At 35.8% G+C, this 19,405-nt stretch overlaps 1 protein-coding gene across 1 annotated transcript in view; it reads right to left on the reverse strand.

The window, feature by feature from the left end:
- Window positions 1-19,405, reverse strand: part of LOC111063007 (pikachurin-like) — a 249,963-nt gene that overhangs the window by 65,759 nt on the left and 164,799 nt on the right. The window contains exon 3 of the mRNA XM_039421552.1: window positions 8,228-8,497. Coding sequence (XP_039277486.1) covers window positions 8,228-8,497 — 270 coding nt within the window. The remainder of the gene's footprint in view (window positions 1-8,227; window positions 8,498-19,405) is intronic.

A 19,405-nucleotide genomic window follows, 5' to 3' on the forward strand; every position in this document is an offset into this window, starting at 1 on the left:
TAAGTTCATCAAGAGTACGGCAACAACAGCACCTGTACTTCTTAAATGGCGTAAGATAGCAAGTTGGTGTTTGGAAGGGGAGAGGGTAAAACAAGAAAGATAGTGGGCAATAAATCAGAATTATCAGATCGTTCCCTGTTCGTTCACTATCGCACAACGACTGAATGAACAATTCAATTCCCCGCGGGTGATAATAGTTGGTTCAAACCTACAGTCGTATTTCACCGGCTCAATCTCTTTCGCCTCGCACCTCGTGCTCAGTGGCTCAGTGGCTCAGTGGCGTGATGAAATCATTCGAGGAGTTTGTACGTGACTGAGAAGGTGAGACGAAATGCTGCTACTGCTTTGACAATGGCGGGTCTTGGGTCGCTGATGAGGAGGGGAGGTAGGGAATTGAGCAGGCAATGATTGACAGGACGAACGCCTCAAATCAACTTCCTTCACAGCTGCTATAAACTCTCCATTGTGCTCCTTGTGATGCATTTCCACATCACCTATGACCTATGGTGATGTGATGACAACCTCTGACATTATCACTATATCAGTGGATTACAAGTTCGATGTTATACGTGAGGTTGGAATTATTGAAATCCTGAGATGCTCATTCATAGGACGCCTGTCTCTCGTCCTGTGATACTAGCATTTAGAGAATCTTCTCATTCCTAAACGAAGAGGATTTTCAATTTTCAATTTATTTCAATTTAAAATAGTGTCATGAAATTCAATAATTCATATCAATTTAATGATTCACGTATTTTCAGAGCTGAGAGCTTTGAATCTTCAGAGCGACGAATCGGATGCAAGTTGGAGATTCAATGCAATTACAAGCCTTTTATCCTTCTCTGCCAAAATGAACTCTAAAACTCCGAAGAGAGAATTCCTTGGATTGGATTCCTTGATGTAATTGTTCTAGCGCAGTGCTTAAGAAAAGCACATTACATGAGGTTTTCATATTACGTCGATACTCCGCTAATATAAATATTGACAAATATATTGTCACGTTATTTTTTATAGTTAAATAACGATTAGCCTCCTGCTTGGCATCAATCGGTAGAGCATGAAATATTTTAATAATTATAATATTCAGGTCGTGGGTTTTTTATAGGATACAGTCTCATAAAAATCTTTATAGGCCCAGATATGAGCTTCCACAATAATTCTGATAATTCATTAAAAAATATATATATAATACTTATCCTATAGTATTGAGGAATAAAAATAAATCGTACACCATAAACAATTTGATACATATATTAACAAATATCTCAAAAAATAAATCAGAGCAAAAATATATAGAGCGACAAAAAATATATAATATAAGATAAAACAATAATCGAAATCAATAAAATATCACAGGCCAATACTATTCTTTAAATGCTATAGCACGAAACGTTACCATGTGCTTTCATTTTTATGATCATATGCATTCATTTGCATGTAGCTGCGATATCAGCTTGCTAATACTTGTCGACTTGGACAATTCTATTTAGACTAAATTCTTAGGTCAGTATGATAAATTGACAAACTAGTAATCCCAATATATATATTAAATTCTATAGTTTCTAATAGATTTCTTTTTAATAAATATATCTTTTATCTCAGGGTGCAAGATTCGGCACCTGAAGGAATAAATAGAGCAATTATCTAGTGAATCAGAGCTACATTAAATTATCACAAATTATATTGCAGAAATTAATGATTAGCCTATATGAATATTGTATTAACAGCCTAGATCTTAGACTTCTTTGATTGATAGATCTTCTGATATATGAATTGATTCGTTACTTTCTAATAAAATACCTTTTATACTACATTTACTTGCGCAAGTATTTTTACCAAATTCTTAATTTATAAGAAACCCTTTCGACGAGCTAGCTTTGATTCTAATGTAATTTCGAAGCACTGAGGGCGCCCTATCACTATTTCAATATTTTTCACTCACGTGCCGGAATTTTCTTATGAGCTGCTGATGTCGATCCTAATCCTGGTGGTCCTGGATTATTGTAGCCGGAGTCGTCTCTTCCAAGGGGTTACAAAATTATTTAAAAATGACTTTTGCTTTATAAGAGCATCACAAAGTCTTATGAGAAATTTAGTGATTCAATTTAACTTTAAATTATTACAAGGTATAGCAAGGTATTACGCTCTATAATTTTTGGTGACCTCTCATGGTGGTAGTTGGCAGGCGAGTGTGGTTCTCGTTTCTCAATTTCACAATTTTCATTTCCGATTTCTAAATTTGCATAAAATTTGAATATTCTATTCCTCCGCCATTCAAGGCTCAAATAGACCGTACTAAAATATTAAATTATTACTTATGTTATATATTTAATTCAATTTTCAATTTATTCATTCTTTGCACATTTTACATAGTTTAAATACACAAAAATACAAAATAAATAAAGAGTACAAAAGAATGTGTAGCTCGCAAGACTTTCGTCTGTTCGCGAGCATGAGTAAGAGAATATAAAGATTGAGAAACGTAGAAGAGAAAAAATATTTATAAAATAGAATATAATAAATGACTAAGAATAGCCTAATGGTAAAATAAATTTGAAATACAGAGTGAAATGAAGAACAGTTTTTTTTTTTTTTACAATATAAGAGGGAAAACCTGAGAAAGAGAAGAAGCACAGTGAATGCACAAGTCAACTGGTGATGAGAAGAGGTGAGTGGAGAAACGTAAATTTAGAATTTGTTATAAGCTACTGCCTTTGATTACTGAAAACGTCAGGTGATGTTTTGATCCATGATAAGATTTCTTTTCTCTTATAGCAATTTTGATTGTCTGACATGAAGTCTTGTGGTATAATATTTACTAGTTTGTCACATCTATACGGAAATTGCATTCTACATACTGTTAGATTAGTTTCAGGTAAGTCAGATCTCCTGTAAGTTTGGCGCGTGTTATATGGAGTAATTCGGGTATTGAAAAGATTTTTGTTTTTTAATAAATATGAAATTAAATTTTTCAAGTAGAGCTGTTTGATTGTAAGTATGTTAGATTCCTGGAAGAGAATTCTAGTAGGATACAGCCTTGGTTTGCTTAGTGCCACTTTTATTATATGTTTTTGAACATTGAAGATCTTGTTTATATGACATTTAGCAGTACCCCCCCATACCCTAATTCCATATTGCAACACAGATTGTGCGTAAGCAAAGTAGGCCATTCTAGTAATTTGTTGCATTTTCAACTGGCTCATTTTGTAAAATTTATTTGTTAGATACTTGACCTTGTGACATAGAGATTGGATCTGGGAATCCCATCTCAGATGACGGTCAACAATTATTCCCAGGTATTTAACGGTTTTAGAGTCCTCTAGTTTAGGACAGTCACAGTCATTCAAACCTATTTTATTACATTTGATATTATGAATTTTCAAGTTTATTCGGTTTACAGGTTGAGTAGCAGCATTTGGTGTGAAGGTCATGAATGAAGATTTTTTATGATTCAGAGTCAGGGTATGATAGTCAAGCCAGTTCTTGACCCTGGAAATACCCTTCTCAGCTGATATTTTAGTACTCTCCCAGTTATCACCCGAAAAAACTAAAGTGGTGTCGTCGGCAAATGAGATTGTTTGACCATTTTGCAAGTCGAGATTCAGGAGGTCATTAATGTAAAGTATGAATAAAATTGGTGAGAGTACAGTCCCCTGCGGTAAGCCGTAATCTAAAAGATTTTCAGTACTGGATTTATTTTCAATTGATAATATTTGAGAGCGACCTTCAAGGTAGCTTGTAGAAAGTTTCAGGGGCAAACCTCGAATTCCAATTCTATTGAGCTTTTCCAACAGTTTGGTGTGTGGGACAGTATCGAATGCTTTTTTCAAGTCAATAAAAATTGCAATAGATTTTTTATTATTACTAAAATTTTCAGTTATAGTTTTTACTAATAACGAAATAGCGTCTTCTGTGTTTTTTCCTTCTTGAAATCCAAACTGGTTAGGGTGAATCACCTTACTCACAACCATGTATTGTACTAGCCGCTTTTTAATAAGCTTTTCCATGATCTTTGAAAATCCACTTAGCAAGCTTATTGGGCGGTAGTTATTGGGATCGTCAACATCTCCCGATTTATGTAAAGGTATGACTTTAGCCACCTTGAACTCCTCCGGAAAGAAACCTTCTTCAAAGCATTTATTAATTATAATTTTTAAAGGTTTAGCAATATATTGGGCAATGATTTTTAGACAGCTATTATTTATGTTATTAATTCCTGGTGCTGAGCTGGATTTGAGGTCTTTAATTGTTTTGATAATTTCTTCCTCATTTGTCGGGAAAAGGAAAAAGGAATTTGGGAAACCTATTCGTGAAAAACGGGAATTTTGACCAGTTGGAGGAGGGATGTTTTTATGTTCTTTATTCAGTTCTTCTGCGAGTACTCTCCCAATAGACGAAAAATGTTTATTTAAAATTTCAGGATCAATATCAGTCTTTGAATTTTTCTTTTCTACATCAAGTATTTCATTTATGGTATTCCATGTCTTCCTGGAGTTACCTCTACTTTGCTCCAATTTATTTCTGTAATACCTAATCTTGGTTTCTTTCAGTAATTTGTTTAGGACGTTTCTATAGCGAGTGTAGCATTGTTTCATTTCGTTATTATGTGGTTGCTTCTGTAGTTTTTTGTGCATTTTATTTCTGGTTTGAATAGCTCTTATAATAATTTCTTTGCCTTCGGGCCATATCCAAAACATAGACTATACAACAATTTTTTATAAATTCTTATTATTTGTAGAAATATATAGAAATATTTTTGAATCGGCTCACTATTGCCGCCTATCAATTGCCACCATTTGATTGGTGCATGCAAATTATTACAGTATTCATGCGCCCAGTAACCTCCTACTTCCTTAATACATTTAATTATTTTTGTTGGGGTTTTTAAATATGCTTTTTACATGCCAAGTAATTTTTTATAGATTATTAGTTGTTTCATACATTACAATAATTAGCCACGTGAGACTTTTAGTTCCTCAAATTGCATACTGTTTTGCCACAATAAATTTCTGCCAAGGTGTTTGGTCAGATTCTACGTTGTATGGCTCGGTCGATCGTTAGGTCGCCGATCAGTAAATGTTTTATGCCTAACCTCAATTTTCAATATTTTATATAATATTATATAGTAGCGAAATTATGTCCATTCCTCTTAGGCTGTTGTACAGTTTAGCCAGGATGTCTGATATTATCTAATCTTTACGTTATCTCTTTGGCGATATTAGCCAGTTACTTCACTTAGACCTATAAATATTTCAACTAGGGATTTTTATTTATCAAACCAAATTAAATATGTTACAATATTTTATTGGCTAATAAAAAAAATGATTTCTTGTCAAATGAAATACCTAATTTTTAGAGTAATAAATAAAGTGCTTGAAGCCTCAAGTTTCCATTAAAATAATGTCCATGATCAATCCCTAAGATACCATATTATTATTCATATGGAATCTGCTTTGATTATGGGATCTTATATTTATATTGATTATCTGCTTTGATAATCTTGTTGGAAGATTAATTGTGAATCTTCATTGAGAAGTTCTTTATATTGGTCAAATATATGGACTACAATACATGCAATTCTAGTCGAACCCGAACAAATTTTATGATAGCCTACATTATAATACTGGAAGTTTTTTCTAGAAGCTTGGTTCACTACAATTACAATAAGCTTCTCTACATTTTAGTAACTGACAAGTCAATGAACTAGTATAAACCTGCATTTTGTATAGTGATTGAGCTTCCTTAATTATGAAAGAACTTTCTTTATTGTCATATTTCAATCCACTATGTAATAAACAATCAGTAGTTTTATTTTACAGTTTTGTAGTGACTATGTCGTGTTGTAATCGAAATCCAGGTTTGCCGAGTGCCGAGTAGGAGTAGCAGGAGCTGGCTTCTATGTATCAGTCAATTGATACGTAACTGCAGTGAGCAACGACTCTGGATCAGAATTGCGTCATAAAGTGCAGTAATTGCTATCCAATGCAGCTAGACCACAACTTCGGTGGCCATTTCCATCCAACGGGAGCATCACTGCCTCATGCAGTGCACAGTGCAATTACCATCTATCCATGCGCACTAGGTATGCTCTCATAGGTATTCCTAGCCCTAATACAACCAGAGCACCCATCTAATGAAATGCTATACGAAGAACTTCTGATTTTTCGAGCTCTATGTGAGAACTATTATTGAAATAGAAAACAAAAATATTAGGTACAAGTGTTTTTTTATTTTGCATGTTTTTTTCGGTAGTGGGACACTCCAATAGTGGTTGATTTTTATTAAAATTTCATGGAGCAGGGAATTTCTACACTTACTGAACGGTTATAACTTACGGAACCTACTTTCTAATTATTGTTATATCTTGCAAATGCTTTATAATGGAATCTATTGACAACAAGATAGGTGTATCTAGAAACATTGTATGAAAAATCTCAGTAGCCCTACAAGTCTCATGACTTTCTGAAACTTTGATTAAGAAAAAAAACAAGCGTTTCGAAAGCAAAAGGATTAGATACACCTCACTTGAATGTTTCTTGAATGTGTAGAAATGAAAGTTTACTTGAGACTCTGGAAAGTCAAACGGATGGAGCTCTCATTAGTTTCTCAAAATCTCAATGCACTTCAAAATTTCCATTTGCAATTTTTTTATTAGTAGGCCTAATCACATTTTTTTTGGTAATCATACTCCATTATCCAATACTATTAGGTACTTTCATACCTAAATGTAACATGAACTTCAATATATTATTCATAATTTTATTTTCAGATAAATGGAAATGGCGATGGAATGTCGAAGGAAATTTCAATAAAGGATGCAGTAAACGTTCTCTCCAGAGAATGAATGAATTATCAAAGAAGAGAACAATACAAGTTTACAATTGAGCAACTCTGTTGACTATGGATGTCAAGAGTTTGGTTGTTGGTAAGAAAATTGTCTTATTCCACAAGGGCAAGCCACTGAAGTAGTTTTCAAACAAAAGAATAATGTCAAGGAATGGATGCTCAGCTCTCCAGGAAGCAGTGATAGACTCATCTTTTTTCCAATCACTTGACAGATAGATAAATTGCGTAATTGGCAAGGTGAAATGGAATGGCAGCGGCGCACTTGTGCTAATATTTGGCAAGCTGTTCGATGTGGTGAAAAATTGCGCATTCAACATGCGGACGTCCTGAATTATACATACTTGATCGGTCACACTCCACCCTTTTTGCTCCATCCCTAGGTTTACAGAACACACACAGACACACTTTAATGAACTTATTCTGTTCTTCGTAGAGCGGGGTGCGGGGTGCGGGTTGGCCTTGATTAATAGCCCCGGCCCGGACACGTAAGGCCTAATGGCTGTTTATTCTTCTTCACCAGTCACGCACGCCCCGCTATTCGAATGATCAATTGTTCACCAGTAAAGCATTATCTAAGTTCATATTTGCGGCAACCCATATGTATTGGAAATATATTTCCCGCACACTATCTATAGACATATAGACAATACTGCGAAGCATTCCGTCACTCCATTGTTTGCTGGCGCAGCTGGCACCACATAAATGGCAGGTAGCTGAGGTAACTTTCAATTAATAAAGATTATTTATCAAATTCAATATATGATTGATAACACTGGGTGAATCATTTTGTGATCGGAGCTCTCTACTTCCTTTTCATGGATTCATACCGACAATAATTTCAATTCAAACATCATACGTGTACAGAAAAATGATTTCCATTAAAAGCTTGCCAAATCGAAGTGAGAATATGGCAAAACTATAGTGGTCAGTTATACTATCCTGTCGAGATAAAATTCGAATTTATCATAATTTGGAATCACCTATATTCCATGTACATAGATGTCATAAATATTCCAAATATGAAAGATTTTTCATTTTGTTTTCTTTATTCTGACTTAGTAGTCATCGGAGTTATATTCCCATTGTGCAGGTCACGTCCACTATTCAGCCAAAGAGTATAGAATTTAATACTATTATAAATTTTATACTCTCTGGACACAGCTTAAAGCTCATCATTCATAATCAACATAATTCTCATCACCCAGCCAGAGTGTAATATCATCATCACCCTCATCAAAGTAAGGAATATAATTCGTGTTTTATACACATATAAATATGAGGTGAATTTTCCAATTCAATTTGTATTCAAAACATACGAAAAAATACAAATGTATGATAAATTGAGAAATACAGAAACAACAGGCTGAATTGCATTGGTTACCTTGCTGGCAGAGCGGACCGGCGCGACCAAGCGGGCAGAGACAGCGGCCTTGGCTGGAGCAGACGCCGCCCGCATTGGCGCAGTCGGGGTGGCAGAGAGGGGTGGGGGCGGCGACGCCGGGCGTCGGACTGGGGGGTGTCTCGTCGGTCGTCGATGCCGCCCCGGGACCCGGGTCCAGTTCGGCCGAGAACGACGCGTCCTTCTGGTACAGGATGTCCTCTTCTTCAGCCAGCTCTTCCCGCAACATCGGCTCCATCGTCGTGTTCAGCTCTGAAAACACAAGTCAATAGATCATAGAAACGTTATTGGATAAGAAAAGTTATTTGAGAGGAATAGAGAAGTGAGAGTAGTTGGAGTTAACAGTTGGTTAATCATCGATCAGTTAAATATCAATTAAAACAATCAATAATATTAAAAATAAAACTTGATCGTTCTTCAACTCAGATACAAAATCATAATCCCTTCTTTGAAAATCATGCAAGTCGAGAGAGCACAACAGGCTAAGTGATGGAACACCTGAATGAACTGAACAAAAAACACAAATCAACCTGATTAACAGAATATTTATGCACAGGATGTAAGAAACTGAATAAACCTGTTCTCAAGATGGATAATATGGTGTTAGGAAATATAGATAATGCCTTCCCTTAAAGAATTTCCTCACCAATGTTCAATCCAAAGCTACAAAAAATAGAAAATTTTGAATCTACAAGAATTGAATACTGAATTAAAACTGAAGGATGCAGCCAATATTCACTGGAAATTCACAAATTAAAGTACAGTTTGAAGCTAAAATTACATTCAAAAGGCAGAGAGAAGCATTCACAGCATCACAAAGAAAAAAATTTTCCTCGATTATTTTGGGTGTGTCAAATAAATAAAATGAGTCGTAAATTCGAATTTCGCAAAGTAGGTTTACTGCGTTATTGAAGCACAGTGTATTGGAGAAGCACAGCACATTATCTACCTACACTATAGAGGAAAGGTACGTTAATTGCATTATTTGTATGTGTCGACAAAGACACTATTGGAGTGAATCTGGATCCTCACTATGATTCAGAAAATGGGAATATTTATGCACAAATATACCTCTATATCGAGAACATATTTCCCATAATTTCAACAACACTGAAGGAGGCTCATCCAATATGAAAACTTGGAATATTCACACATAGTTTTTAATGAATTGGTTCTATTTATTATTGATATACATCACGTGTACATTATCTGATTCAATTTTTAATATTCAATTCCCTGCTTTTAGTGATCGGCCCCTTATGTTGAAACTCTTCAAAAAGATTTAGAGTAAGCTGTTCATGAACTGTTGTCAATTACCATCATCATATGCATATTTGATAGAATCGATCAATAGTTGGATTTGATCTGTAATAGGCAATAGTCCATTGTTATTACATTGGTGGGGTAATCGACAAGTAGATTGAATTTGAATTGGAAATTGGAACACTATTACCATACTATCCAATTTGATTGTTGATAATAACTCCCCACTACAATATGAACCCGGTACAAGCTTGTATTATACATATCTGATGCCAAGATAGACGATGAGTCATCATTATCCATTATTGAATCGATAAAAATCATACATATTAGTTTGGTGACATTTCTATGACATTAGAGTGTATAAACACTGTTCTAATGATAATGAATCAAATAGGACAGCTTTGTAATATTGGAAAGTAGATTGGATAAAATAAGTACTTGGATTAATAAATGAAATAGAATAAGTTCTGTACATTGAATAGAAAAATATTTAGACAAATGGAATATGTTTGTTATATGGAACATCTTTCTCAATTAGAACATGATTATACTAATTTAAAATTCACTGCACTAGCCTACTATCTCATAATTTGAATGCCTCGTCAACAACTGTTGATTGCACAAACAATATTATGTTGGTTCATTCATAAATATAGTTTATTTGTAGGAAATTTATTTAGAAATAAACTTGAATGAATGTAAGTTTGATGTATGTTTGTGCAACCGACCGTAATGGTTTCACGCGAGTCTCTTTCCCTGACCTAGATGAGGTTGTTGTGAGAGAAAACTCCTCATTTTTCCAGACAGTAGTCGAGTTTTGAATGGGAGTACCGTGTGGGCGAGAGGAGAGGAGAGGAGAGGAGATGCGAATATTAATGATGCACTCAACGTGGTAGTAGTAGTAGTGACACACGTGGTCTGTTGTCAGTTGTACCGAATGACGTCAGAGCTGGTCTCTCAAGAAGACGACGTGCTGTGATAAAGAACTGGGCTTCAATTAGAGAAGCTCAAGAACGGAACGGGGAGCGGACTCTCCAGCTCCCAGCTCGACACACAGCTCTGCTGTCACTTCTACTTCGGACTTTGCATATTCATGGCTTGTCTCCCAACTGAATCATTCTCTCTCACTCTGGATCACATTTTCACTCGCTCGCTTAATGGCTTTCCTTCATACAACTATTTAAAGCAAAAGTGTTGGCGGATGAATAATCGAATACTAATAGAAAAATGAAGAGGCCACATGTGTATTGCTGTAATTTATACACTGTTCACACAGCTCATAGTTATTAAAGTCCTGCAATTTTATACATATTATCTACTTTCTCATACACTTAAAGCTTGACAACACAATATTTCGGTTTATCGTCCATGCATATATTCTCGTTGAAATCTTTTCTCATTAGAAATATGCTGATTATTCAAACATTCATATTTTAATTTATCAAGTTATTTTAGCATATACTGTGTATTTCATCAGTGATTATTGAATTACAGTATGATTCTTGTGCAAAAGAATTGACTTGATTCTGAGTAAATTCACACCATAGTAGGCCTACTAACTGATTGGCAGCTGTAGCGCTCTGCTATCGACACAGAACGGTTCTTCAGGGCTGAAAGTTTTTGTGTGTCCTCGCAAGTTAGACAGTGAAGCCCACTCGAAAGAAGCGCTCTCGAACAACTACTGCACTAGTAGAAGCAGACTCGCAAGAATGGAGTGACGGCGTTCTGCCTTAGCATTCAAGGCGCGACACCGGTTTTGTTAACACGCGTCCTGCCAGAATGAATACAAAGGCGTTTCGTTATTGGCCGCCATAAATCTCGTCAGGCTCGATTCTCAGCTCACTGCTGCAGCCAACCTCAACCCCTTCCCACCCATACCACCATTGCCGCCATTTTTCTCAGCCCTACTTTCTTTATTCCATTGTTCACGGAAGAAATAAACTTTCCCAACGAAGTGAAGAGCTTTTCCCAGAGCAATGTTTTGCCATACTTTCTCATTGACACCTAATAAAGGTAGACCTAATTTCTTAATGAATTGCAGAGTTACTCTATAGTAAGACTAGCCGTCAGGTTCAAGTTATTAAGATAGTGGAGATGGAAGAATGGCAGAATTACCAATTTTCTATTACCACCACCTTCTGTAGTAGGTGGTGATAGCTGTGATTCTAGTTATCAATATTAATCGATGTTGATTCATGTTGAAACTAATCTATTCTATCTCAACCATATTTTATTTGTCAAAAAAATACATTTCATATGATTTAATTATGAATAGTTACTGAGAAAAAATATTTTCGTAGGTGGTTCTTCATAGTAAAGAAACAATCTGGCAACAATGTGGACTTGAAAAAGGAGAAAGCTATCTGCATTTTACAATGACAGATACGAATGGAAAACCGATGTTAATTAGGTGCTGACTTTCTTGAATTCTACTATAAGTCCTGGAAATGTGTTTCTGAATTCTGTTGGAATAGATAATGCCACCTAAAATTATTATAAATCTCCGTTTCTATTCTTCATTCTGTTCATTTGTAATTCTGTTCACGGTAATTCCATTGAAACAAGTCTGTTATGTAAAGAAAAACATAGACTAGATATCTAATTACTACATACATGGGAGATTGGCTGCAACTCTGTGTATAGTATGCTCACTTAATTGAATGAATACTGGATAAATTTGGTTCTAGATTATTGGTTTGTGATTATTCTCAATACTTATTCTAGTATTGGCCATAATCCCCAGAGAGTGTTAAATAGTTGCAGTCCAGTACTCATACTGTACTATCTTGATTTGGGTAGTATCCCATTAGTTAGAATTTCGGTAAGCTATGTCTGAAAGCAGCATAAACGAAACACTGCATTCCAGAACAAACCCCACTTTCAGCCAAACCGTACACAATTTCCTAGCCAAACATTCACCAGGTTCACAAATCTTGTTTCGGACCAGAATTGAACGCGATAAGCTATGCCGGCTGTTTTCAAATCTAGGCTGTCGTTTAGCAGGGTGCCACTGGTGGGGTGAAGAGAGGGGGGAGGGTACACACACTAAGGGTTACGCCAGCGATGACTGTAATAACTCGTATTTAATCCCACACGTAGACGTTGGCCAAGTTTGAATGGAACGCTGCCGGATTTGGACGATGCGATTCAGTTGTTGGATAGTCGGTGGGAAGAGTATGTAGAAAATGGAGAGCTGTTAGTGGGGAAAAGAGAAAGAGAGGTAGTGAGTGGGCCTGCGAGTAGGAGAAACTGAATTAGGGATGAATAGTCTACTCAATAGAAACAATAGAGAAGTGGCTCCTAAATTTTCACAGGGAATTTAAGCCATGGCCAAAAATTCAATTGCTAAACCCGCGATGAAACATTGGCTGCACCGAATCTGTGGAATACCGTTGGACGGATATTGCACTCATTCCACAATGCAGCCCAACAAACTCGTAACGTTGTTTCACGCTTTTCAATTACCTTCTGCGCTGCCACCCCACCCACCACCCACCTCTAATGCTTCGCGGATATCCGCCCCAAGCCCGCATATTACATTGCCACACTCCTCCCTCCAACATACCCAGAAATTAATTCTAATTTCAAAAAGGGACACATTATGTTTTGTGTTCGTACTGGACGATGAAATACAATTGAAATAAATTTCCGTATGTGAAAAGGGTGAAATAAGCTGCCGGCTATTATGATGGTAGAAGGTGATTCGGAATGTTGTGGAAGCAACAGTCACTGAGCATTAGACAATGTTTCCCATTAACATGTTGGCTTTAGTTGGAGCTCTTAAGTTGTCGAAATATGAGTTAAGCTCATCTATATGAGTAATATAACAAAATGAATAAGCTTCATTTTCAGTTCATCAATGTGAAACGCCATTCAGTTGTCTGACGTTATTCTTTATATTTAAATAACGATTAGCCTCCTGCTTGGCATCAGTCGGTAGAGCATGAAATATTTGATATATAATTATAAAATTAGGTCGTGGTTTTTTATAGGACATAGTCTCATAAAAATCTTTATAGGCCCAGGTATGAGCTTCCCCTATAACTCTTGTAATTCATTAAAAAAATAAATATATATATATATATATATATATATATATATATATATATGATACTTATCCTATAGTGTTGAGGAATTAAAATAAATTGCACACCATGAACAATTTGATACATATATTAACAAATAATGCAAAAAATAGATCAAGGCAAAAAATATAAAGAGCGATAAAAAATATATAATATAAAAAATAGAACAATAATTGAAATCAGTAAAGTATCACAGACTAAACATTATACTCTAGATTTATAGCACGAAACATTACCATGTGCCTTTATTTTAAATCATATGCATCCTTTTGCATGTAGCTGCGACATGAGCTTGCTAATACTTGTCGACTTGGACAATTCAATTAAAAATAGGTTCCTTAAGATCGACTTGATAAATTGGCAACTAATAATCCAAATATATATATTAAATTCTCTAGTATCTAGTAGATTTCTTTGTATTGAATATATATTTTATCTCAGGGTGCAAGATTCGGCACCTGATGGAATAGGAATAAGTAGAGCAATTCATCTAGTGAATTAGAGCTACAACAAACTATCGCAAATTATATTGCAAAAATTAAAGATCATATGAATATGTTTTAATAGCCTAGATTTTATACTTCTTTGGTTTATTAGAATTTTCTGAAATGTACTGATTCATTATTCCTTTAATAAAATACCTTTAATACTATATTTACTTGCGCAAGTATTTTTTATTAAATTCTTAATTCATAAGAAAACCCTTTCGACGAGCTAGCTTTGATTATTAAATAAATTCGAAGCACTAAGGGCGCCCATCACTAATTCAATTTTCTCACTCACGTGTCGAAATCTTCTTATAAGCCGCCGATGTCGATCCAACTCCTGGTGGTCCTGGACTATGGTAGCCGGAATCGTCTCTTCCAAGGGGTTACAAAAATTATTTGAAATGAAAATGACTTCTACTTCATAAGAGCATCACAAAGTCTTTTAAGAAATTTAATAATTCAATCTAACTTTAGCTTTTACAAGTTATAGCAAGGTATTACGCTCTAAAATATTTAGGGTCCTCTCATGGTGGCATTTGGCAGGCGAGTGATGGTTCTCCTTTCTCAATTTTACAATTCTTATTTCCGACTTTCAAATTTACATAAAATTTGAATATCCTTGTCCTCCGCCATTAAGGTTCAAATAGAACGTACTAAAATATTAAATTATTACTTATGTTGTATGTTAATAATTTCTTTGCCTTCGGGCCATATCTATAACATAGACTATACAATAATTTTACATAAATCCCAATCATTTATAGAAATATATATAAATATTTTGAATTGGCATACTATTGCCGCCTATTAACTGCCATTATGCGATTGGTGCATGCAAATTGTTTCAGTATTCATGCGCTTGGTAACCTCCTATTTCGGACCAGAATTGAACGCGATAAGCTATGCCGGCTGTTTTCAAATCTAGGCTGTCGTTTAGCAGGGTGCCACTGGTGGGGTGAAGAGAGGGGGGAGGGTACACACACTAAGGGTTACGCCAGCGATGACTGTAATAACTCGTATTTAATCCCACACGTAGACGTTGGCCAAGTTTGAATGGAACGCTGCCGGATTTGGACGATGCGATTCAGTTGTTGGATAGTCGGTGGGAAGAGTATGTAGAAAATGGAGAGCTGTTAGTGGGGAAAAGAGAAAGAGAGGTAGTGAGTGGGCCTGCGAGTAGGAGAAACTGAATTAGGGATGAATAGTCTACTCAATAGAAACAATAGAGAAGTGGCTCCTAAATTTTCACAGGGAATTTAAGCCATGGCCAAAAATTCAATTGCTAAACCCGCGATGAAACATTGGCTGCACCGAATCTGTGGAATACCGTTGGACGGATATTGCACTCATTCCACCATGCAGCCCAACAAACTCGTAACGTTGTTTCACGCTTTTCAATTACCTTCTGCGCTGCCACCCCTCCCACCACCCACCTCTAATGCTTCGCGGATATCCGCCCCAAGCCCGCATATTACATTGCCACACTCCTCCCTCCAACATACCCAGAAATTAATTCTAATTTCAAAAAGGGACACATTATGTTTTGTGTTCGTACTGGACGATAAAATACAATTGAAATAAATTTCCGTATGTGAAAAGGGTGAAATAAGCTGCCGGCTATTATGATGGTAGAAGGTGATTCGGAATGTTGTGGAAGCAACAGTCACTGAGCATTAGACACTGTTTCCCATTAACATGTTGGCTTTAGTTGGAGCTCTTAAGTTGTCGAAATATGAGTTAAGCTCATCTATATGAGTAATATAACAAAATGAATAAGCTTCATTTTCAGTTCATCAATGTGAAACGCCATTCAGTTGTTATTCCAATTCAGAGACCGCGAACAATTTTGAAACCATGTTAATGAGGAAACAAGAAAGGTTCTCAGAAACTTCATTTTTTTAGGCTCCATAATCTGCGCTGAAATGGAGATAAACATTGAAAAATTCAACAGAGGTGGAACTACGATAAGAAAGGCGTACCCAAATCCTAAAATTGGCAAAATTTCCCAAAATTTAATAGATTTCTGAAAACCAAATGACTTGAATATTCCTACTCAACTTTGTAAATGAAATAATATTTTTCATATGTTACATTGTAATTATTTTCAAATGTCATACGTATTATATTATATTGCTGGATAGAGTAGGCCTATAACTGTTAGAATAAGCTTCCTCGAGCTCTAGTCGTTGAGTATGAATTGGGCAATGAGAAGTTGATAGAATATCAATACGAAATCGTTTGTTCTCATTCATTTAGAATCATATTTCTTGAGTACAAGAAGAGATTGAGCATTTGAAAAATGTTATTCCGGTGGTAGCAGCGTCCTTCCACTTTGCATGCGGGTCACAGCTCCTCCAAGGTACACGAAACGCCAGTTTTATTGCCCGGAACGAGTGCTCCTACCAAAGGTCTCATGCAAATTCCTGTGTGCCACCAGAGCTGAGTGAGGGATGGGGGTGCAGCAGGGACCCCTAGAGGTCCTTGTGCTGCGTCTCACGTGGCAGTCTCATCCTTTGCCCAAGGTCTTGTACAAGCTCACCGCTTGCTCCACTTCCTTCTACATCATGAGCATCCTACATCGCAAGAATAAGATCACCAAGATAACATAAGATTATTCCTAATAATCAAATGAGCCTTTGCACATAAATTCATTTTAAATCTTGGTTATTAATAAATGTATATTTGAATTTCAAACTATTTCTAACATGTGAATTACTGTTCATTGTCTTAAGCTTAATAAGTAGGTATTCCACAACATTCAAATTATGTTCTTAGAGAAATTCTAAAACAAATGTCTTGATCAAATCTTCATTTTAATAGAAAAATATTCCTCGGAATGTTCTACAATATTTTAAAATATTTTTTTAATTTTAGAAGAGTTATTACATTCCCTTAACGTGTTTCGCAAATAGTAAAGAAACTTCTATTAATTTGAAGAGTAGCAGAGTATAAGCTTATAGTATAAGCGAATTTCATCATATCATTCAGTTTATTCTGAAAATGATAGAATAATAAATTGTTTTAAAAATAGACAGAAAGTGAAATGAAAAGCAATGCGTTGAAAGCAAATTGAATAGTAATTACTATCTTATGTTATTTGGTTATAACTTTAATTTCAAAAAATGTTGCTATCTATATTAAAAAAATGTTTCCAAGTATAATAATATCTATTTCCAGTAATTCATGAACTCAAGAATAATTCAAGTACGGTAATTACTGATAAGTCAGAACTAACAATAAAGTTTGAAAATGAATAAGTTCAAGGGTATGTAACTTATACTTATTCTCTACTAACCAGAGTGGATTTTGATCATTAGTATTATTTGAAATAATTAGTATTAGGGTATATAATAGAGACTCACACTCTCAATAGGTACCAACTGGTATTATGTGAAATAATTGGTATTAGGGTGTATAATAGAGACTCACACTCAATAGGTACCAACTGGTTTTCTGTACATCCTCCTCATATGTTACACCATTCATTGTTCGCACGTTGGAGTCCATACTTCCACGTAGATGATGTGAATCTAGTTATTTCGAAAGCGGAATGCAAATTGAATGAGAGAAAAGTGATTTTGTATTGTAAGCTCATTTACTTCTCCGTACCAAGTTGAAACCCATAATTTACAACGCATGAACAGTTGTGAATTATTACCGATAGAAAAGACTGACTAATGGAAACAAAAGTTTGATAGGCTTAGTAAGGATGGAACAGAGGGAGCCTCTGAGAAGAAAGTGTAGCAGTTGTTTAATGCGAGCATATCAACCAATGAATGATGAGGAGAATCAAGATCCGCACCAATTTGTAAGGAGGAAGCCGTGCAAGTTGATGGCGATAACTTGTGCCTCTGTGCTCGGTGCTGGGGTGGGTGGGGGAGCATCAAAAAAGTTGATAATAGGGAAGAATGTTCAGATTCGACATCCTGCCAAGTCGATTGCATAACAGCGCTTTCAAACGGCAAAGATGCTTTGTGGCTGGGAAGAGTACGAAGCAGACCGTATCGAGAACTAGATGACGGGGCAAATTTTCCATCGCCAACCTCTCCTTTTTAGTGCGCTCTCCCTCGCACCTCCCTCAACCCTCTCTTCTACGGCCGTTTAGAAAATCTTCCCATTTCTCTCAGGCGCCCTCCCCTCGAGACTTCCAAACGACTTTCTAATCTCCGAGCTTGATCCTATTGCTATCTATTCGCGCAGCTAAATCTACGAGAATCGTTCGTGATACCAGCTACTGGCTTGTATAACAAGTGGAGACGATAATCCATAGACCATGGAGCTTCCGCCTTTTAGAATGCTAACGATTATGGGATTTCAGAGCTTCATCCTCTATTATAAATAAAACGAGAATCGATATAGCACACTGGTTATCTATGTTTGGGGTATTTTATTGGGAAGAAAAAATAAGTCGATCGAACAAGTAATTCGGCAATAAAATAATCATTCAAAGTTATATGATCATATCAGAATGGATATAATCATATCTGAGTTTTTGATATAATCGTGTATGGTAGTTTTGAAACACTTTCGATACACACTGACTCTGGATCCGGAGCAATGAAATTCTATAAGTCAATATGTTCAAAGTCTTCCATATATCAACAATAATACTAGTGATAATAATAGAGTGAAGGCTCTCCCATTTTTCTACATCACAATCTTTACTTTCTACATTTCCCTCTATTTTATGTGATTCCACATCTCTTAACTCCGTATTGTTAAATTTGTTATTGAACTGTCTGTATATGCAAATGACAGTTTGCAAATGCTTGAATAAAAAAATCTTGTGTGGCGCACTCACACAACTTTCCTTGCCGTTATGAAAATTGATCACCTGATGCTAGTGTTCCCGCGCATCACAAGTCTACCATTCAAAGATTTTAGCCAGCTGGTGACAGGGCAATAACGCTGGAGACACACATGAGGTCTGCTATCTCTTCATAGTGAATGATTTAATAGAATCAACAATAATTTGCAATTGAATAATCACATTTTCTCGAATTTAAAGCTTATTTTCAATTTTAGGTGAAAATGTTACTGAACATTAATTGTAGAGATTTTCATGCTCAATCTACTCCACTTGATTTTTTTTGTTTCAATTGTATCTGAAGCCTGATAATTGGGAATCTATCTGCATTGCTGGGGCGGAGCTCCTGAAATTTTTACAGATATGGGACTTGTGGCAGTTGATAGAGCTTATCGATGACTATTTTAGGTATAAATTTGATCAAAATCGTTGGAGCCGTTTCCGAGAAAATCAGGAAAAACCCTGTTTTTGACAACATTTTCGCCATTTTAGCCGCCATCTTGAATTGCATTTG

Source organism: Nilaparvata lugens, chromosome 2, assembly GCF_014356525.2.
Source record: "Nilaparvata lugens isolate BPH chromosome 2, ASM1435652v1, whole genome shotgun sequence".
NCBI lineage: Eukaryota > Metazoa > Arthropoda > Insecta > Hemiptera > Delphacidae > Nilaparvata > Nilaparvata lugens.